Source organism: Oncorhynchus gorbuscha, linkage group LG15 (genome assembly GCF_021184085.1).
Source record: "Oncorhynchus gorbuscha isolate QuinsamMale2020 ecotype Even-year linkage group LG15, OgorEven_v1.0, whole genome shotgun sequence".
Classification (NCBI taxonomy): domain Eukaryota; kingdom Metazoa; phylum Chordata; class Actinopteri; order Salmoniformes; family Salmonidae; genus Oncorhynchus; species Oncorhynchus gorbuscha.
The window spans coordinates 72,703,544-72,723,398 of NC_060187.1; the positions used below are offsets into that span (position 1 = coordinate 72,703,544).

At 45.4% G+C, this 19,855-nt stretch overlaps 1 protein-coding gene across 2 annotated transcripts in view; it reads right to left on the reverse strand.

Annotated features, from left to right (window-relative positions):
- The window catches only part of ascc3 (activating signal cointegrator 1 complex subunit 3), a 186,751-nt gene extending 178,531 nt beyond the window's left edge, over positions 1–8,220 (reverse strand). The window contains exons 1-5 of one of the 2 annotated variants that reach the window (XM_046302709.1): positions 8,103–8,220; positions 7,336–7,482; positions 6,141–6,291; positions 4,229–4,422; positions 3,673–4,071 (exon numbers count right to left, since the gene is read on the reverse strand). In XM_046302709.1, coding sequence (XP_046158665.1) covers positions 3,673–4,071; positions 4,229–4,422; positions 6,141–6,291; positions 7,336–7,425 — 834 coding nt within the window. In that variant the 5' untranslated portion in view covers positions 7,426–7,482; positions 8,103–8,220. Of the gene's footprint in view, positions 1–3,672; positions 4,072–4,228; positions 4,423–6,140; positions 6,292–7,335; positions 7,483–8,066 lie in introns of both variants that reach the window. The other variant, XM_046302708.1, reaches the window with a different exon arrangement.
- Positions 8,221–19,855: the final 11,635 nt, after the last annotated feature.

Below are 19,855 nucleotides of genomic sequence, written 5' to 3' on the forward strand. Positions count from 1 at the left end.
ATTCTGTCTCCAAAGTCCTTTCCCTCTCAGTGACTGGAGGGTCGTTCCATGTCGTTTCAGAAAGCAATGACACCCACAATCTCAGATTGTTCCGAAATCATTTCTGTAGTTAGAAACATAAGATTTGGCATTGGGGGGGCTTTTAACAAATGCTTTGGAATCCGCATGTCTTACTCATTGTCCAATTTTTTTTAGGTCCAAATCGGATGTTATGTACTATATTTAATGAATTTGGGTGCAATCAATTAGCTTAATTTCTCAGAGATCAAATTATATTTGAACAAAATAATGGTGCAGGGTCTCCATCGCACTCTAGTGACTCCTTGTGGCGGGCAGGGTGCATGCACGCTGACTGCTGTCGCTAGCTGTACGGTGTTTCCACAGACACATTGGTGTGGCTGGCTTCTGGGTTAAGCGAGCAGTGTGTCAAGAAGCAGTTTGACTTGGCAGGGTCGTGTTTCGGAAGAGGATTGGCTCTCAACCGTCGCCTTTCCCGAGTCCGTACAGGAGTTTCAGAGATGGGACAAGACTAACTACCAATTGGATGTCACAAAATGATCTGTAAACTTCTGTTTCTTACTACAGAAATGATTTCAGAACAATCTGAGGTGGTGGGTGTTGAAATCCTTGTGTGTTTTTTAGGTGGAATGACCCTAGGACTGTGTTGTTATTGTTGTTCTGTTTTTCACCTGCTGCCTGGAGAATTTTTTTTATTTTTATGGGCACTCATGAATTCTGTCCTTGAAGTTCATTGGATCCTCTCAGCCTAGAAGGAAAGGTGAGGAGGACAGAGAAGTCCACTGGGAGTGAGAGACAGTTTTCCCCTCCGAAGGAAGAAGCTCACAGACCTAACCACCCTGAAGGTTTTATTTCTTTTACCTTTAAGCCTGGATGAGGCTGCTATATTAGGTGAACCATAGATTGTTCTAGAAAACGCATAGGCTACAACAAGCTTTCAGGAAGACAGGCAACTATCAGTGACCACATAGATCACTGGTTATAATACAAATGTTGCATGAGACTGCCATACAAGCAGCACACCCGCATACAGTACGTCTTAGCGCAGTCAAAACTAGGAATATAATTACTCATCAAGTCTATATCCTGGTGCATTAATGGAGCTATACAGCTCTTTTCACAACCACCAAAAACATACCTTTAAAACCAAGCTCTCTTTCTCAAGCCACTGCTATTGCAGCAAATGTCATCATTCCAGGGGTACAAATGAGAGGTAATAAAATAAAATAAAAAGCGGGGGTTTATCCTCTGTCACATGTAATGGTACAGACCATTTAAACATTGCTGTTGAATTTGGAGTCACTCGCAGAGAGGTGCGTGGAGTGCACACACACAAAGGGCACTCCACATCTAAAGATGTCAGTAGGAGAGTTGGCTTCCAAATGTCAGCTACGTGAAGAACATTAGAAGAGAATGTAGACTCAGGTATTAGTAAAACCTACACTGTCTGCCGTGTAGAGAAGGAAAGAGAAAGGGAGGGAGAAGGACTCAAGAGGACAGAATGAGACACTGTTCATCTCATTTTGGAGGGAAAGTTATGGATGAAATCTCATTGTCAGAGGTCTCAGCATGTGGCCTACAGGAATGTGCGGTGGGCCCACAGGAAGCAGCGCGCGGTGGGCCCACAGGAAGCAGCGCGCGGTGGGCCCACAGGAAGGAGCCACAGGAAGGAGCGCGCGGTGGGCCCACAGGAAGGAGCCACAGGAAGCGGTGGGCCCACAGGAAGGCGCGGTGGGCAGCGCGCGGTGGGCCCACAGGGAGCGCGGTGGGCCCACAGACAGGAGCGCGCGGTGGGCCCACAGACAGGAGCGCGCGGTGGGTGGGCCCACAGACAGGAGCGGTGGGCGCGCGCGGTGGGCCCACAGACAGGAGCGCGCGGTGGGCCCACAGACAGGAGCGGTGGGCGCGGTGGGCCCACAGACAGGAGCGCGCGGTGGGCCCACAGACAGGAGCAGGAGCGCGGTGGGCCCACAGACGGTGGGAGCGCGCGGTGGGCAGACAGGAGCGCGCGGTGGGCCCACAGACAGGAGCGCGCGGTGGGCCCACAGACAGGAGCGCGCGGTGGGCCCACAGACAGGAGCGCGCGGTGGGCCCACAGACAGGAGCGCGCGGTGGGCCCACAGACAGGAGCGCGCGGTGGGCCCACAGACAGGAGCGCGCGGTGGGCCCACAGACAGGAGCGCGCGGTGGGCCCACAGACAGGAGCGCGCGGTGGGCAGACAGGAGCGCGCGGTGGGCCCACAGACAGGAGCGCGCGGTGGGCCCACAGACAGGAGCGCGCGGTGGGCCCACAGACAGGAGCGCGCGGTGGGCCCACAGACAGGAGCGCGCGGTGGGCCCACAGACAGGAGCGCGCGGTGGCCTACAGGAGCGCGCGATGGCCTACAGAGGGCACTCTAACCCTGATCTTTAACTGCTAACACACGCATACAGACACACACCTCGTTTAGACTAGATGCTGAATAGGGGGGTAGAGGAGAACAAGCAGAACAGAGAGCCACTAATAAATGAAGGTGTGTGGCGACCTTGTGTTTTTGTGGGCTGCAGGGGCGTGAGGGAGAGAGAGAGAACGACTCTAAATTAAGGACCTGTATAAGAGATGGGAGCTCTGCCCAGAGCCTCATCAATTCATCCTCTCCTCTCCTCTGTCACAACCTGGCATCTCTCCCTCCCCCCCGCTCTCACTCTGTAAGTGTGTTATTTTCTTGTGGAAGATGTGAACAACATGTCCCAATAACACCATGGTTCAGCACAGACTAAGTGCTGCCTTAATTGCCTGTTGTTGCCCAGTACTTCTAACCCAGTTCTTCTAGCTAGTCTTGATTCATTGGTAACTGCGCAAATCCTTTCACCATACACTAAACCCAAGGTCTTTCCACCCTCTAAAAACCTGAGAGAATCTCAAACATTAAACTTTGAACCTGAACACTTTCACTTATTGTGTGGCATACAATACCGCTGCCTTTATCCTGGTGTGCATGTCAGGCATACTGCAGCCTTTATCCTGGTGTGCATGTCAGGCATACTGCAGCCTTTATCCTGGTGTGCATGTCAGGCATACTGCAGCCTTTATCCTGGTGTGCATGTCAGGCATACTGCAGCCTTTATCCTGGTGTGCATGTCAGGCATACTGCAGCCTTTATCCTGGTGTGCATGTCAGGCATACTGCAGCCTTTATCCTGGTGTGCATGTCAGGCATACTGCAGCCTTTATCCTGGTGTGCATGTCAGGCATACTGCAGCCTTTATCCTTGTGTGTATGTCAGGCATACTGCAGCCTTTATCCTTGTGTGTATGTCAGGCATACTGCAGCCTTTATCCTTGTGTGTATGTCAGGCATACTGCAGCCTTCCTAGGTGATGGGGCCTCCCTGGAGAAGCATTAAGATCTTCCTCCTCTCCTACAATGTTAAGGTCAGCTCTCCAGAGCTCTCCAAACGTCATCTTTAGCATGAGACACGCACCACGTCAACCTCACACACCCTGAGCTAAAGGCCAAGGTTGACCTGCCGTGGAGACGAGGTCCAAAGTGGATGTGGTCTGACCTGGGGTTTAAACCCCCAGAGGCCAGCTGGCTAAGTTCAAGGAATAACTGAGGTTTGGGTCGGCACAATAGTGTGAAAAAGGTAAAGGTGGTGTGAGACGGTGCTGCTCACCTCATTCTGCAGCTCGTCGTCACTCTTGGTGGAGGCCAGCATCTCAAACAGGGAGGTGCACAGTTCCTCAGGGCTGGAGGAGATCATGTTGCCTCCGTTCAGGTACTTCTCCACCTCCCCTCTCAGGATGGTCCCATTCCCAGAGCTCTGAGCCCCTCCCGGGCTTAGCCTGCCTCCATCTGCCTCTCCCCCATTACTCCTGCGACCTTGGTGGTTGTTGAGGAAGCTGTGGAAGTCCAGGCCTCCACCAGGGTTCTCGTCCTCAGGGCCCCCCGCCCAGGGCAGGGCCTCCTGGGGGTCCAGGGTGTAACAGTCATAGGAGAAGGTGATGTTGCGTCCGAAGGCCGAGCCGCGCTGAGGGGCGCGACAGGAGCTCTGGGAACGAACAAACTCCTCCACCTTTAAAACATGAATAAAAAAATAAAGGCATAAATTATAAGGAAAATATGATGGTAGAATAATAAAATACTAGGAAGAAAATGTATAAACCAAAAAGTAACTTTTCATATTTTATTTTAAGTAGACCTATATATAATCAGTATTACAGTTGTCCCACCTGGGACTCTCCCAGAGGGGCCACAGCCCGGGACACAGCAGCACAGGAGGCGTCGGCTGCCGAGGAGGGGAAGGGCCCAAACATCTGCTTGATGGCCCTAGTCTCCTCGTGACCCACATGGTCCTTGTTGTGGAACGTCTCAAACAGGAAGACAGCAGCACTCTCAATGGTGTCCTGGCCATGCTCTGTCCCCACTGCCAGAGACATGGGGAAACAAGAAGATATTTAGTTAGCTAGATACCATGATCATTTATTATTTCGGCCAGTTTCTTCAGTCCCACTCTTCAACCGAGGCAATATGGGCTGCCATCAGCATCACAAATATGCTGACACTGATGATGATCATTGTGATTATCAGAAAACCCACTACCATTAACATTACCATTCGTGATACCTAGCTGGCTAGTGGCTACAGCAATGTGACATTTCTTGCTGCACTGCTGTATGTTCCAAGCAGTAAAACGCTAGCATTGTCTAGCACTGCTCCTCAGAGAAAGACGGAAAAGAGCACTTTCTAAAAGACACGTGTCCTCTCGCCGTAGCTCATTTAGAGGGAATCGGGACTAATTGTCCAAAAGAGGAGGGAGAGAGAGGGGAGAAAGAGAGCGAGCGAGAGAAAGATAAAGGGTCATACTTAGAGGCAGAGATACAGATGAAAAGGATTTAAGCCAATTAAAATGGCCTAAAAGCATCTCACTCTCCACTGTGTGTGTCAGGGCACGATGGATGTTTTTCATCTTCATTCTCAGTGGGATCTGGAGCTTTACTTTATTCTCTACGCTCTAGGTAGAGACAGGCTAAGGGCACATTAAAAGGACAAAAATCCATGGTCAAGAACCTTTCAAAAACATCCCAAACACATGTTTATTATCGCGGAAGGCTCTCTAGACTTTCAATGATGAAGACAAAAAATAGAGTAGTGGCGAACAGAAAGAAAATAAATTGAACAAAATTGGCTTTTTTTCTCATAAAAATGCACTTTTATCACATGGTTTCAAGGAGGTAGGTAGGCAGGCCATGCATGGCTTTCGACCTTCGTCTCACCCGAGCCTGTACGGGAGTTGTAGCAATGAGACAAGATAGTAACTACTAACAATTGGATACTACAAAATTGGGGGGAAAAGGGGGTAAGATTCACACACAAAAAAAAAAATAATAATAAATAAATACATTTTAAAAACATGTTCCTCTAATGCGTTTTGAGAAGGTGAGGAGAGGGGACGTGAGGAATCGAGGAGAGAGGACGTGAGAAATCGAGGAGAGACAAATTGAGGGAGCCTCAAAGATGCCTTCTCGTGTGTCCTGCAGGGCCTCAGTCTCTTCCTGTACACTACAGAGGTGCTCCGCCCGGGGGTTAGGGGGACAGAGGGGTGTGTGTGTGTGTGTGTGTGTGTGTGTGTGTGTGTGTGTGTGTGTGTGTGTGTGTGTGTGTGTGTGTGTGTGTGTGTGAGATCCCCCCCCCCCCCCCATCCCCCAACAGGCAGTATCAGAATAGTGTAGGAGTTGTGTGTTGTGTGACTTCTGGAGAGAGATGCATCCTAATTATAAGTCCCTGAATGGTGGCGCCCCATGGAATGGAGGTTGAATCCCCCAGTGATTCAGCCCTAAAAACTTTAAATTGCACATTTTGACAGCGAGGAAATACAACATAAGCTGGTCTAAAGGTTATAATTCTTTGACAAAGTGGAAAATTTCATTTCAGATGTTGTCTACAAAAGCTGGTCTAAAGGTTATAATTCTTTAAAAGGGAAAATTTCATTTCAGATGTTGTCTACAAAACAACAACTGTCTTTGCCACTGCTTGGAATAGTCCTAGGGAAAACACTGTCTATTCACCCTCACAGATAACATAACATTAAAATGGTGCTCTTTGACTGAACGTGCATCCCTGCCAGTCAAGTGAGTTGATTACCTATCTGCTTGGCAGCCTGTAGGATGCTCTTCAGCTCCTGTGCTGCAGCCTGCTGCTCTGCCTTCTCCAGGTGCTGAGTGAAGAACTGGACTATCTTCTGCCATGTCAGGCCCTCTCTGGAAAACAGCTCCTGCCTCTTCAAACGCTTGGTCTAACATAAGACAAACAGACAGCAAGGGGATAAAGTTACAGATTTATCATGAAACTGCATAGATATTGGATGCACAGTGACCTCTCTCTGCATATCCCTCTCTATCACACACAAACACACAGCAGAGGGTAATTCTAAGTCCTTTTCATAACTCAAAGACATAGCGCAGCAGCATATGCTAAGTTCCTTGCATAGCGAGCGACTTTGAAATTAGCCTTTCCTTTAACATTGGGTATTAGTGCTCATCAGGTCAGGGGGTTCAGTGCAAGGAGGGGCGGCAGCAGTATTAACACCATGCCTTTATTACAATCAGCACTTCCATGTCCTCTAGAACTAAATAATTTTAACTGATAATCTCCCAGCGACCCTCATTAGTCCCTCTTTTCCCTCTAGCAGCAGTTTTCACACTGTGGAGGATTTAGCACTGGGAGAACAGGGCAAGAGGTGGTGGTCTGAGGACCAGGTCCAATTTCCTCCTAAGCAGAGTATCTCAATACACACCAACAACTTAACAAGCCCCCGATCAGAATGAGAGAGGAGAAAATAGGGGAATAGAGGCAGAGGCAAAGATTAGAATATATTGTGAAATGGGAGAGAGAGAGCGGATTAAAGAAGATAACAGGAAAAGAGAGGTAGCATGGTAAATGGGAGAAGGCTGGAGAAAGCAATATCAAGGAGGGAAGTGAGTGAAGAAAACACTACAAGTAGCCTGTGTTCACAACAGTCCAAAGCATCCTCCTCAATTAGCTTAATTCACATACGTAATCAGCTCCACCTCCATCTTATAATAAAGCAGGGCAGTGCATTTCTAGGGACCTCAAGATGCGATATCACAATACTACGGTGCCAATATGATATGTATTGTGATTTATCACGATTCAATGTTACAAACCTATTGGAGTTTTGGTGCTGGCACAGCCGGACGAGGGATAAAATAACATTGCATTATTGTTAAATTGCCAGTGTCCATTCACAAAGGTTAGTCCTTTCACAAAGGTTAGTCAGATATGGTCTATAATGTAACTTGCTTTAAGTTAGCCTTACCTTCAGATCATATACTTCTTCAGTGAAGTCTTCCTGCTTGCTGACAGTAGAGAAGGAGCGCAGGGCGCCGGTGAGCCGGGGTGGAGACATTGGTTGCCTACCACTCTGTGGTCCATAAGATTCTACCAACCACAGTATATTTCTGATCTGAAAGATTTAAAAAAATATTCACATTTAGGGTATAAAATCAAATAGCGGAGTAAACAAAACAATACATTTTCCCTCACCACCAACAAAGAGACTTGATTTGTTTTCAATTGGAAGATTACGTAGATGCATTACGTAGATGCTGTCATAACTGAAGAGTTGGGTAAACAATTTAGGTAACGTAGCTAAATGCTTGGTCTGACAGCCTCAACTCCATTGACAGCGAGCTAACGTTATCTAACTCTGGCTAGCATCATAAATTAGTTAGCTAGCTCAGCTGACAATGCATGCCGTGGCTAACAATAATACAGCCACTTGCCAAAACGAGTCTTTGAAAGAAATGCTGTAATTTCAATGTCAACAACGTGACTTTGTAGACATTAATAGAATAGTTAACATGAGCTAACTAGCTAGCTTAGCACAGTTAGAGGGAGACCAAATGGAGAGACTTGCGTTAGCTAACAGCTAACGTTAGCTGCTCAATTTAACACGTCTCCCAATACAATGCAATGGCCACAAATGCAGGACAGTGTGGTACTTGTCATCATAATAATACGAACATAGAGTGTATGGATAAATCGTACCTGTACTCGTAACGACAGCAAGGACTTAATACTCACGTTTCTACACTTTCAGAAGCGTTTACGTCAGATGGTCCGTCAAAGGTGGAGTAGTGGGTATTGTAGTACATTTATGGATACTTGTAGGCCTGTAGACATGGAAAGGACTACAATATCCATATTAATCAATACAAGAAGCAAGGCATCAGTAATCAATTTATGAGAGAGAAATCAGCGAACTACAGGTATTTATGACAATTATATTTGCCTACATTATCATCAAAGATACTGATAACTAACTCCTTTAATTTGTAAAAATATTATTTTCACAGGTATATTTTGGGGGTTATGAAACGGGTCCCTTCGTGGAAAGGTTTGGTAACCCCTGGAGTAGGGGAATAATAGAAGAATGTAATTACAGCTTTCTAGCTATGAGTTTATTAATCAGTGATGATAACTGGTCTGTGGGTCAAAGGTTGGCCCATAAACCGTGTTCAGGTGCTAGTCAGAACTAGGAAACTCTTGACATTTCTGACTTGCTGACTGGTTGTAGGAAAAGTTTCCTTGTTCCAGCTGGCAAAATGACCTCTGTGGTAAACACAGATTTAGGAGATCCCTATACGCTTTGTTCTATGAGAAATATTCATCAGCTAACGTAACTTTTGTGCATTTTGAATAATTTACAGTATGTAATCAAAACAAGCACATAAAAGCACATAATGCTTCATAATTCATAAAGTTAATGTTAATTGCGTGACATAATCTTTTATTTTATTTATTTATTTAACCTTTATTTAACTAGGTAGGCTAGTTGAGAACAAGTTCTCATTTGCAACTGGGACCTGGCCAAGATAAAGCATAGCAATTCGACACATACAACAACACAGAGTTACACATGGAATAAACAAAACATACAGTCAATAATACAGTAGAACAGAAGAAAACAAAAAGTCTAAATACTGTGAGTGCAAATGAGGTAAGTTAAGGAAATAAATAGGCCATGGTGGCGAAGTAATTACAATATAGCAATTAAACACTGGAATGGTAGATTGGAAGATTAATGTGCAGGTAGAGATACTGGGGTGCAAAGGAGCAAAATAAATAAATAACAGTATGGGGATGAGGTAGGTATATAGATGGGCTGTTTACAGATAGGCTAAGTACAGGTGCAGTGATCTGTAAACTGCTCTGACAGCTGGTGCTTAAAGCTAGTGAGGGAGATGTGAGTCTCCAGCTTCAGAGATTTTTGCAATTTGTTCCAGTCATGGGCAGCAGAGAACTGGAAGGAAAGACGACCAAAGGAGGAATTGGCTTTGGGGGTGAACAGTGAGATATACCTGCTGGAGCGCGTGCTACGAGTGGGTGCTGCTATGGTGACCAGTGAGCTGAGATAAGGCGGGGCTTTACCAAGCAGACACTTGTAGATAACCTGTAGCCAGTGGGTTTGGCGAGTATGAAGCGAGGGCCAACCAATGAGAGCGTACAGGTCGCAATGGTGGGTAGTGTATGGGGCTTTTGTGACAAAACGGATGGCACTGTGATAGACTGCATCCAGTTTGTTGAGTAGAGTTTTGGAGGCTATTTTATAGATGACATCACCAAAGTCGAGGATCGGTACGATGGTCAGTTTTACGAGGGTTATGTTTGGCAGCATGAGTGAAGGATGCTTTGTTGCGATATAGGAAGCCGATTCTAGATTTAATTTTGGATTAGAGTGTCTAACCAAACACCCAGGTATTTGTAGTTGTCCATGTATTCTAAGTCAGAGCCGTCCAGAGTAGTGATGCTGGATGGGCGAGAAGGTGCGGGCAGCGATCGATTGAAAAGCATGCATTTAGTTTTACTTCAATCTCATAGAACAAAACGTATAAAATCACCTAAACCGGTGTTAAAGATATTCTCCTGTACTTGTGTATACTTTTTAGCCAGTAGTTCTGAAAGTAGTGTCCACGAGCCAAAAGTGGTCCCTGAAAATTGTGTACTATGTCACAAATGTGCAGATATGTGCACCACTTCATTACTCTCTCTTTCGCTCTACTGTGCGTGACACTTGCTAGATGTCACTCAAATGGTGAAGGGCTGAAACTCAAATTGCTAAGGGGCTGGCCCACGTAGGGGCAAATCTAGGAAAAATAGCATCACACAGCTTCCAGAAAAAAGTTGTTTTCAAACTAGGGATTCCATGGCTAATTGAGGTAAAACAGTAATTCTGCTCAAAGATTAGGACTACAAGCTGGTGAGCTCTATTAAGGCCCAGCAGTAGGCTACTAGTTAAATGGGATACATTCCAAACTGCTCATAATTCTGCTCATAAATTCCCCCATACTTGGTTTGAACCCTGGCGGGACATAGGCCTACTTTGAAGTGAGTTCAATGGAGATAACAAACAATCTTATTTCAATGTTTCACTGTATTAAAAATCTAATTGTTGTTCTTATAAATAGTTGATGTAGGCCTAAATACATGTAATAACAAGACAACAGTGAACATATTACTTCTGTAACGGCGTTTTCGTTTGTAGAAAGAGAGTCGGACCGAAATGCAGCGTGGTGGTTACTCATGACTTTAATGAAGAAAGTGACACATGAAATAACTTCTACAAATACAAAACAACAAACGGAACGTGAAATCTAATTACAGCCTATCTGGTGAAACTACACAGAGACAGGAACAATCACCCACCAAATACAAAGCGACCTAAATACGGTTCCCAATCAGACACAACGAGAATCACCTGACTCTGATTGAGAACCGCCTCAGGCAGCCAAGCCTATACAACACCCCTAATCAGCCGCGATCCCAAATACTACAAACCCCAATATGAACATACAATATAACATAAACCCATGTCACAGCCTGGCCTGAACAAATAATATAACGAAAACACAAAAATACTAAGACCAAGGCGTGACAGCTTCCACATGAATGATGCAGCAAAAATGTCTAAAATCCTGTTTTTGCTTTGTCATCATGGGGTATTGTGTGTTGATTGATTAGGGAAAAACCTATTTAAGACATTTTAGAATAAGGCTGTAACGTAACAACATGTGGAAAAAGTCAAGGGGTCTGAATACTTACCAAATGCACTGTAAGTAGGACACGTGACATCCCGGCAACTTTGTAAAAAAACAAACACTTTATATCGGAGTTGTCTCAAGATGGCTATGCATATTCACGACATGAGTACCCTAGTATCTCTCTCTATTGAATACAGGTGGTTGATGTCAACAACCATTATCGAATATTCAAAAAATGTATTCAAATAATGAGATTTATCCACCAACCCAAAGAGAGGAATAGGCGGGAGCTTTCTTGTTAGGGTATCCATAATCTTTGGTGTAAACGGTGTGAAAAGGCTAGCTAGTTAGCAGTGCACGCAAGTAGTGTTTCAATTGGTGATGTCATTCCCTCTGAGACCTTGAAGAAGTCGTTTTCATTGCTCTGCAAGTGCCATGGCTTTTGTGGAATGATAGGTAACGATGTTTCGTGGGAGGTAGTTGATGATGTGTTCAGAGGGATCCTGGTTCAAACCCAGGTTGGGACAAGGAGAGGGACCGAAAGCCATATGTCATATTGTGTAGAGAGAGGAACATTAGACTAGGTTAATTAAATACTTGGGAATAGGTGCTTGTGTATGCTTCAGCGTTTCTTCTCTACGGGGCATGGATTAGCCCTTGATCACGACTCCCAATTACATTACACATAAGAGTCGTTGGACGAAGAAGTCTTCTGTACTGGGAGTTTTGTTATTAAGAGCCCAGATGCTCAATCTGAAAAATTAACACGCGTCACTTGCGGTACTGTTTTGGAAGCATTATCTTATCTTTCATGTCAGTGAGAAATCATTTTCAAAAAACTAAAGTTTAAATTGTTACACATCTTGATGGGTTGGTGCCAGTGGTCCCACACGGTCATATCTCATTGTTACAGCGCTTGTTTACGGCAAAGAGTCGGGAGACCACGTGTGCTAATTAGCTATCTAGCATGCTCCGAACAGCTGCGTGTAAGCTGTACAGTGTCTTTACATAAAATCGTAATTTTTCTCATGAATTCTACAAATGCCACATAGGCCTGATAAATAAAGTGTACCAATCAGTACGGCAGGGTCAGGCTGCTGAAATGGCAGATTGTGCCACCGGCCTACATGTGTTTGCAACAAATAAGCCTCAGGGTCAACACTGCATCTCATCTCAGGCCTATCTACCTGATTGGATCACATAATTGGATCATAATTGATCACTTACTGGTCTAATCAAACTTGCCTTAAATTGTGTTAACTTGTCTTTACATACATATTAATTTACTGTGAGGGTTAATAATATCAATGTGACCATTAATAGTAGCAAAGTTATGTAGGCCTAGAGAAAGGCCCAAGCCTTTATTATTTAATTCAGTTACTACAGGAAACGTATGAGATGTGATATTCCTTACTGGTAGCTGTGGTGATATTTTATGTTAATTTGATAAGGTCACGCCTCATGCCATCTGCTGTCAAACTGGGCCAAAACAGAGGCAGCATGTTGCAGCCAATAGGATCGGGCTATTTGTCTGTCTGGGCACATAATGGGTTGGGTCCAGCAATGAAAATCATATGCTAAATTATACCCCTATTATCCATCCCTGCTATGTTATGGAAGATCTCTGAGGACATTTAAAATGAAAAGATATGCTAAATATTCATAATCTGGTCACACTTAATGCAACATTGTAGCCTGTTAATGTATATTGTTTGATGTGTGTTTAATGTAATGGTAATCTTTGTCAGGCGGGTCATTGATGAATATGCCTGGGAAGGGTCAGGCTACAGGGGAGTCACACATTCTAATCTCTCCTTAACTTTGGATATGAACCAGTCTTATCCATTGAACATAGCTCATCCTAATTCTAAGCACAGATGTATAAACTGGACCCATTCATTACTGTAGGATACTGTATGTGTTGGGAGGTCTGGCTGTTTCAGCTGGATTGGTGATGGACTTTCACATAGTGATGATGAGAATGAGGATGGGGTTAAACGCAGGGACTCCTCAGATTAAGTCAAAGACTGTAGGATAACTGTTAAAGACTGTACATAAATACTGGGAATGCTTTGGAGAGGGGCGATGTCTGTTTCATACACCCTACCCCTTAATAGGGTTACGTCCCCTGAAAACCTCAAGAAAAAGCTTTCAGTGCCACACAGCAGTAAAACTCATCTTCCTCTGTCCCTTGACATGTGTTTTGTGAATCACCCAGCCTCCACAAACCTTTGTAATTCTGAAACTGTCCTCTTCTAACCCACCCATGAAGGTAGCTCATCTGATTCATCCCATTTGACTCCTCTCCGGTCCTCCCCTCTTCTCTTTTCCTCTCCTCTCTTTTCCTCTCCTCTCTTTTCCTCTCTTCTCCTCTCCTATCCTCTCCTCCCCACACACACAGATAACATGTCCTCCAGTCGAGGCTACGGGGCATGGATTGTACAGTTTGAGTTTTATTAGTATGAAGTTATCATGAGTGGTGTCATCCCATATCTAGCTGTATTTAACACTAACCTAATTCCAAGTGAGCGTTATCAAGCTCTTGACCTTACCATGGGCAAAGGCATCTGAAACAATAGTAGCAAAACTGCAGAGGAAACTATGCAAATGATATGTTAGAAACAGAGACCGTCAAACAAAATTCAAACCCATTATTTGGCAAGCTTCAACGTGAGAATCACACAGTTTCAACCAATGTATTTATGATTTTTAAACTACATATTAACTAGTAATTAACTGTATGTAATACCAACAAAAATAAATAAATAAATAAATAAAAGTAACAAATGATTAAAGAGCAGCAGTAAAATAACAATAGCGAGGCTATGCACAGGGGCTACCGGTACAGAGTCAATGTGTGGGTGCACCGGTTAGTCGAGGTAACTGAGGTAATATGTACATGTAGGTAGAGTTATTTAAGTGACTATGCGTAGATAATAACAGAGAGTAGCAGCAGTGTGAAAGGGGGAGGGCAATGCAAACAGTCTGTGTAGCCATTTGATTAGACGTTCAGGAGTCTTATGGCTTGGGGGTAGAAGCTGTTTAGAAGCCTCTAGGACCTAGACTTGGCGCTCCGGGTACAGCTTGCTGTGCGGTAGCAGAGAGAACAGTCTATGACTAGGGTGGCTAGAGTCTTTGACAATATTTAGGGCCTTCCTCTGACACCGCTTGTATATAGAGGTCCTGGATGGCAGGACCTTGGCCCCAGTGATGTACTGGGCTGTATGAACTACCCTCTGTAGTGCCTTGCGGTTAGAGGCCGACCAGTTGCCATGCCAGGCAGTGATGCAACCCGTCAGAATGCTCTCGATGGTGCAGCTGTAGAACCTTTTGAGGATCTGAGGACCCGTGCCAAGTTTTTTTTTGTGCCCTCTTCACGACTGTCTTGGTGTGTTTGGACCATGTTAGTTTGTTGGTGATGTGAATGCCAAGGAACTTGAAGCTCTCAACCTGCTCCATTACAGCACCGTCGATGAGAATCGGGGTGTGCTCGGCCCTCCTTTTCCTGTAGTCCACAATCATCTCCTTTGTCCTGATCACGTTGAGGGAGAGGTTGTTGTCCTTGCACCACACGGTCAGGTCTCTGACCTCCTCCCTATAGGCTGTCTCGTTGTTGTCGGTGATCAGGCCTACCACTGTTGTGTTATCGGCAAACTCAATGATGTTGTTGGAGTCGTGTCTGAACGTGCAGTCATGAGTGAACAGGCAGTACAGGAGGGGACTGAGCAGGCACCCCTGAGGGGCCCCCGTGTTGAGGATCAGCGTGGCGAATGCGTTGTTAGCTACCCTTACCACCTGGGGGCGGCCCGTCAGGAAGTCCAGGATCCAGTTGCAGAGGGAGGTGTTTAGTCCCAGGATCCTTAGCTTAGTGATGAGGGAGGTGTTTAGTCCCAGGATCCTTATCTTAGTGATGACCTTTGAGGGCACTATGGTGTTGAACACTGAGCTGTAGTCAATGAATAGTATTCTCACGTAGGTGTTCCTTTTGTCCAGGTGGGAAAGGGCAGTGTGGAATGCAATAGAGATTGCATCATCTGTGGATCTGTTGGGGCGGTATGCAAATTGTGTGGGTCTAGGGTTTCTGCGATAATGGTGTTGATGTGAGCCACGACCAGCCTTTCAAAGCACTTCATGGCTACAGATGTGAGTGCTACGGGTAAGTAGTCATTTAGGCAGGTTACCTTCCTTGGGCACAGGGACTATGGTGGTCTGCTTGAAACATGTTGGTATTACAGACTCAGACAGGGAAAGGTTGAAAATGTCAGTAAAGACACCTGCCAGTTGGTCAGTGCATTCTCAGAGTACATGTCCTGGTAATCCATCTGGCTCTGCGGCCTTGTGAATGTTGACCTGTTTAAAGGTCTTACATTGGCTGCGGAGAGCGTCATCGTACAGTCATTCGGAACAGCTGATGGTCTCATGCATGTTTCAGTGTTACTTGCCTCGACGCGAGCATAGAAGTTATTTAGCTCGTCTGGTAGGCTCGTGTCACTGGGCAGCTCTCGGCTGTGCTTCCCTTTCTAGTCTGTAATAGTTTGCAAGCCCTGCCACATCCGACAAGTGTCGGAGGCAGTGTAGTATGATTCAATCTTAGTTCTGTGTTGACGCTTTGCCTGTTTGATGATTCGTCGGAGGGCATAGCGGGATTTCTTATAAGCTTCCGGGTTAGAGTCCCGCTCCTTGAAAGCAGCAGCTCTACCCTTTAGCTCAGTGCGGATGTTGCCTGTAATACATGGCTTCTGGTTGTGGTATGTACGTACAGTCACTGTGGGGACTGTACGTACATTTACTGTACATATAAATACATTACAATCCCCCTTAAAGGGTACCAGAATAAAACTCAAGCCCTTACGGCACAATGACACATAGAATATATTGTGGTGAAGTGCTGACATCATTCTCTGCATGCCAGCTCCAAATTACCCAGTATTCTTTCCTCTCTTTCAAACTGGTGTGTTATTCTATTATGTAAATGTTGCACTGTGATCCGTACCTGCTACACCTGCCATCAGCATTTACATTATGACTGAACTTGTTATGGCAGCCAGACAGACAGAATGATTTCTGTGTTGTGCTCCCTATGATGTGGGCCCTGACACAGCAATGAAAGAATAGAATGTGTCTAGTGGTAACAACATTCTGTAGGCTATTCATTTGTACACTGAACTGCTACAATGTGAATGAATAGGCTACATTCTATGTCTCTGTTTTTCCTTGTTGGAAGCAGTTCATGCTTTTCCTGAGAGTTGAATCAGATGCAGAAAGGTGCATGAATATCATGTTAAAACATATGAGTAGAATATGATTTTTGAAAACATTGCTGTTTGTTTTTCCTACGGTTGTAAAAAATCATCTACTGATTAAAAATGGATCGTAACAGTAAATTTTCTCTCAGGTCAGAATCTCAAATAATCCATCAAGAATGTTCTAGGGGTGTCTGGGGGAATATAAATTGTATTTATTTCCCAGAGCATAATATTTAACGGTGTTTACCATTTTACAGGGCCTATCTGACGTTCACATTTTTCCTTCCTCAACAGAAACAAAGCAAACCCTGCATGAAGAAATAACTACTTAGCATTCTGTGCATTTGAAATGTTCAAATGCAGAGTGGTGGTGGGTACATTAGAGGCTCCTGTCTGCTAATGTCCTACAGAGCCGAGAGAGAGAGAGGAGAGAGGGGGGGCACACTGCGAGGGAGGAGCAGAGAGAGAGAAAGAGAGAGAGGGGAGAGGAGCAAAGAGAGAGAGGAGCAGAGAGAGAGAGAGGGAAGAGCAGAGAGAGAGAAAGAGAGAGAGGGGAGAGAGAGAGGAGAGAGGGGGGGCACACTGCGAGGGAGGAGCAGAGAGAGAGAAAGAGAGAGAGGGGAGAGGAGCAAAGAGAGAGAGGAGCAGAGAGAGAGAGAGGGAGGAGCAGATAGAGAGAAAGAGAGAGAGGGGAGAGAGGGGGGGCACACTGCGAGGGAGGAGCAGAGAGAGAGAAAGAGAGAGAGGGGAGAGGAGCAAAGAGAGAGAGGAGCAGAGAGAGAGAGAGAGGGAGGAGCAGATAGAGAGAAAGAGAGAGAGGGGAGAGAGAGAGGAGCAGAGAGAGAGGAGCAGAGAGAGAGAGGAGCAGAGAGAGATGGATAGAGGAGCAGAGAGAGAGAGAGATGGATAGAGGAGAGAGAGAGATGGATAGAGGAGCAGAGAAAGAGAGAGTGAGGAGCAGAGAGAGAGATGGATAGAGGAGCAGAGAGAGATGGATAGAGGAGCAGAGAGAGAGAGAGGGAGGAGCAGAGAGAGAGAGAGGGAGGAGCAGAGAGAGAGAGAGGGAGGAGCAGAGAGAGAGAGAGGGAGGAGCAGAGAGAGAGAGAGGGAGGAGCAGAGAGAGAGAGAGGGAGGAGCAGAGAGAGAGAGAGTGAGGAGCAGAGAGAGAGATGGATAGAGGAGCAGAGAGAGATGGATAGAGGAGCAGAGAGAGAGAGAGGGAGGAGCAGAGAGAGAGAGAGGGAGGAGCAGAGAGAGAGAGATTAAGGGAAAGTGGTGTTGGGGGAAACACATACGACATTATAAAATCCATGTACACAAACAACAAGTGTGCGGTTAAAATAGGCAAAAAACACACACACTTCTTCCCACAGGGCCATTGGGTGAGACAGGGATGCAGCTTAAGCCCCACCCTCTTCAACATATATATCAACGAATTGGCGAGGGCACTAGAACGGTCTCCAGCACCCGGCCTCACCCTACTAGAATCTGAAGTCAAATGTCTACTGTTTGCTGATGATCTGGTGCTTCTGTCCCCAACCAAGGAGGGCCTACAGCAGCACCTAGATCTTCTGCAGAATTCTGCAAAAATATCCTCCATGTAGAACGTAAAACACCAAATAATGCTAGCAGAGCAGAATTAGGCCGATACCCGCTAATGATCAAAATCAGAAAAGAGCTGTTAAATTCTGCAACCACCTAAAAGGAAACTATTCCCAAACCTTCCATAACAAAGCCATCTTCTACAGAGAGATTAACCTGGAGAAGAGTCCCCTAAGCAAGCTGGTCCTGGTGCTCTGTTCACAAACACAAACAGACCCCACAGAGCTGCAGGACAGCAACACAATTAGACCCAACCAAATGATGAGAAAACAAATAGATAATTACTAGACACATTGGAAAGAATTACCAAAAAAACATAGCAAACTACAATGCTATTTGGCCCTAAACAGAGTGCACGGTGGCAAAATACCTGACCACTGTAACTGACCCAAACTTAAGGAAAGCTTTGACTCTACAGACTCAGTGAGCATAGCCTTGCTATTGAGAAAGGCCGCCATAGGCAGACCGGGATCTCAAGAGAAGACAGGCTATGTGCACACTGCCCACAAAATGAGGTGGAAACTGAGCTGCACTTCCTAACCTCCTGTCAAATGTATGACCATATTAGAGACATATCTTTCCCATGCCAAAAAAGCCCCTTGAATTTAATTGAATTGAATTGAGAGAGAGACATAGAGAGAGAGGGAGAGAGAGAGAGAGAGACACTTCTCACTCCCTACATGAACAATAAGAAACCCTCTTGCTATCGGCTGTGGCCGAGCAGAGTCATTTGTTTGTGTCGTAATGGCACTGAACACTGTTAATGCGCTTCCAGGATGCCAGGTACCAGCTTTTCCGCTTTTCCGCCCAGCCCTGGATATGAAACCTACCCTAATTATTTACATTGTGAAGTGTGCTCCACGGCGAGAGGACTTATGCCGCAGCTCAGCCACGATCGGAAAATCTTAATGACTCACCTCCCTGAAACATGAGTCCAATCTGCCCGATGCTCCCAACATCTATAGGAGAGACAGTGTGTGTGGAGGGTGTGCATGTTACATGTCACATGCCTCTGCATTTTCCAGCAGTTTGTGTGAAGAGGGGTTGCTCTGCTAATCTTTCTCTCCATGGTGTCTGGTTAGGAGCCTGACAGATGTGTTGACTGCTTGTTCCACAGAATGGTCTCTGAAATAAGTTAAATGATTTGGTTTATTTTTCCTGAGGTGGGATGTTTGCCTCATATATTTTCTAGGTTATCAAATTGGATTCTCGCTTGGCATAGTTGGTCAATCTAACTGTACAATATTTGAAAATGTAAAAAAATCAATTTTAGATAGAATCTAATATGATGGTGCATGTCGGAATAAAATATAAGGTGAAATAGATTTCTGTACAGCGCCTGAGATTCTCGTACCCAATACAGAAGTGTCAGAACTCTGAGGTAAACTTTTCGGGAAAAGTCATTCAGAATGATAAATACATAGTGAAACAAATATTTCTCTCCAAATATTGAACAGTTCAAAAAGAAGGATTGTATCTTCAGTCAGAATGCAGCAGGAGTCTTAGACACACTTGGTGGCCATTTCACTATAATGTCTAAGCTGTGCCCCGTCTTCAATCTATGAGGGTGAGAGGAGGAGAGAGAAAGAGAGAGAGAATGACACCTTTTGCACTTTAGTGTTGCCCAGCCTTTTGAGACAACTAGATGGTGATTTTCATAGAATGTCATTATTAGACCTAGCATCAGGCATCGTGGCTGGAATAGGATTCTGGGTAATTCCCACTCTGTCTGACACTCACTGCTCTTGTCTGAGGATGGGGAAGTGTCTGACATTCCATTTAGCAGCCCTGGAGACGAGCCACCAGGCAGACACCCCATCCTCAATCACAAGGCTGCTGCTCTGGGGGTGAGGGGTAGGGGAGGGGTGTCCTGGTGGTTTGGGTTATGGGAGGGGCATGGCGTGCTGCTCTAGTGTTGTGGGGTGTGGGGAGGGCCTTGGCTGACATT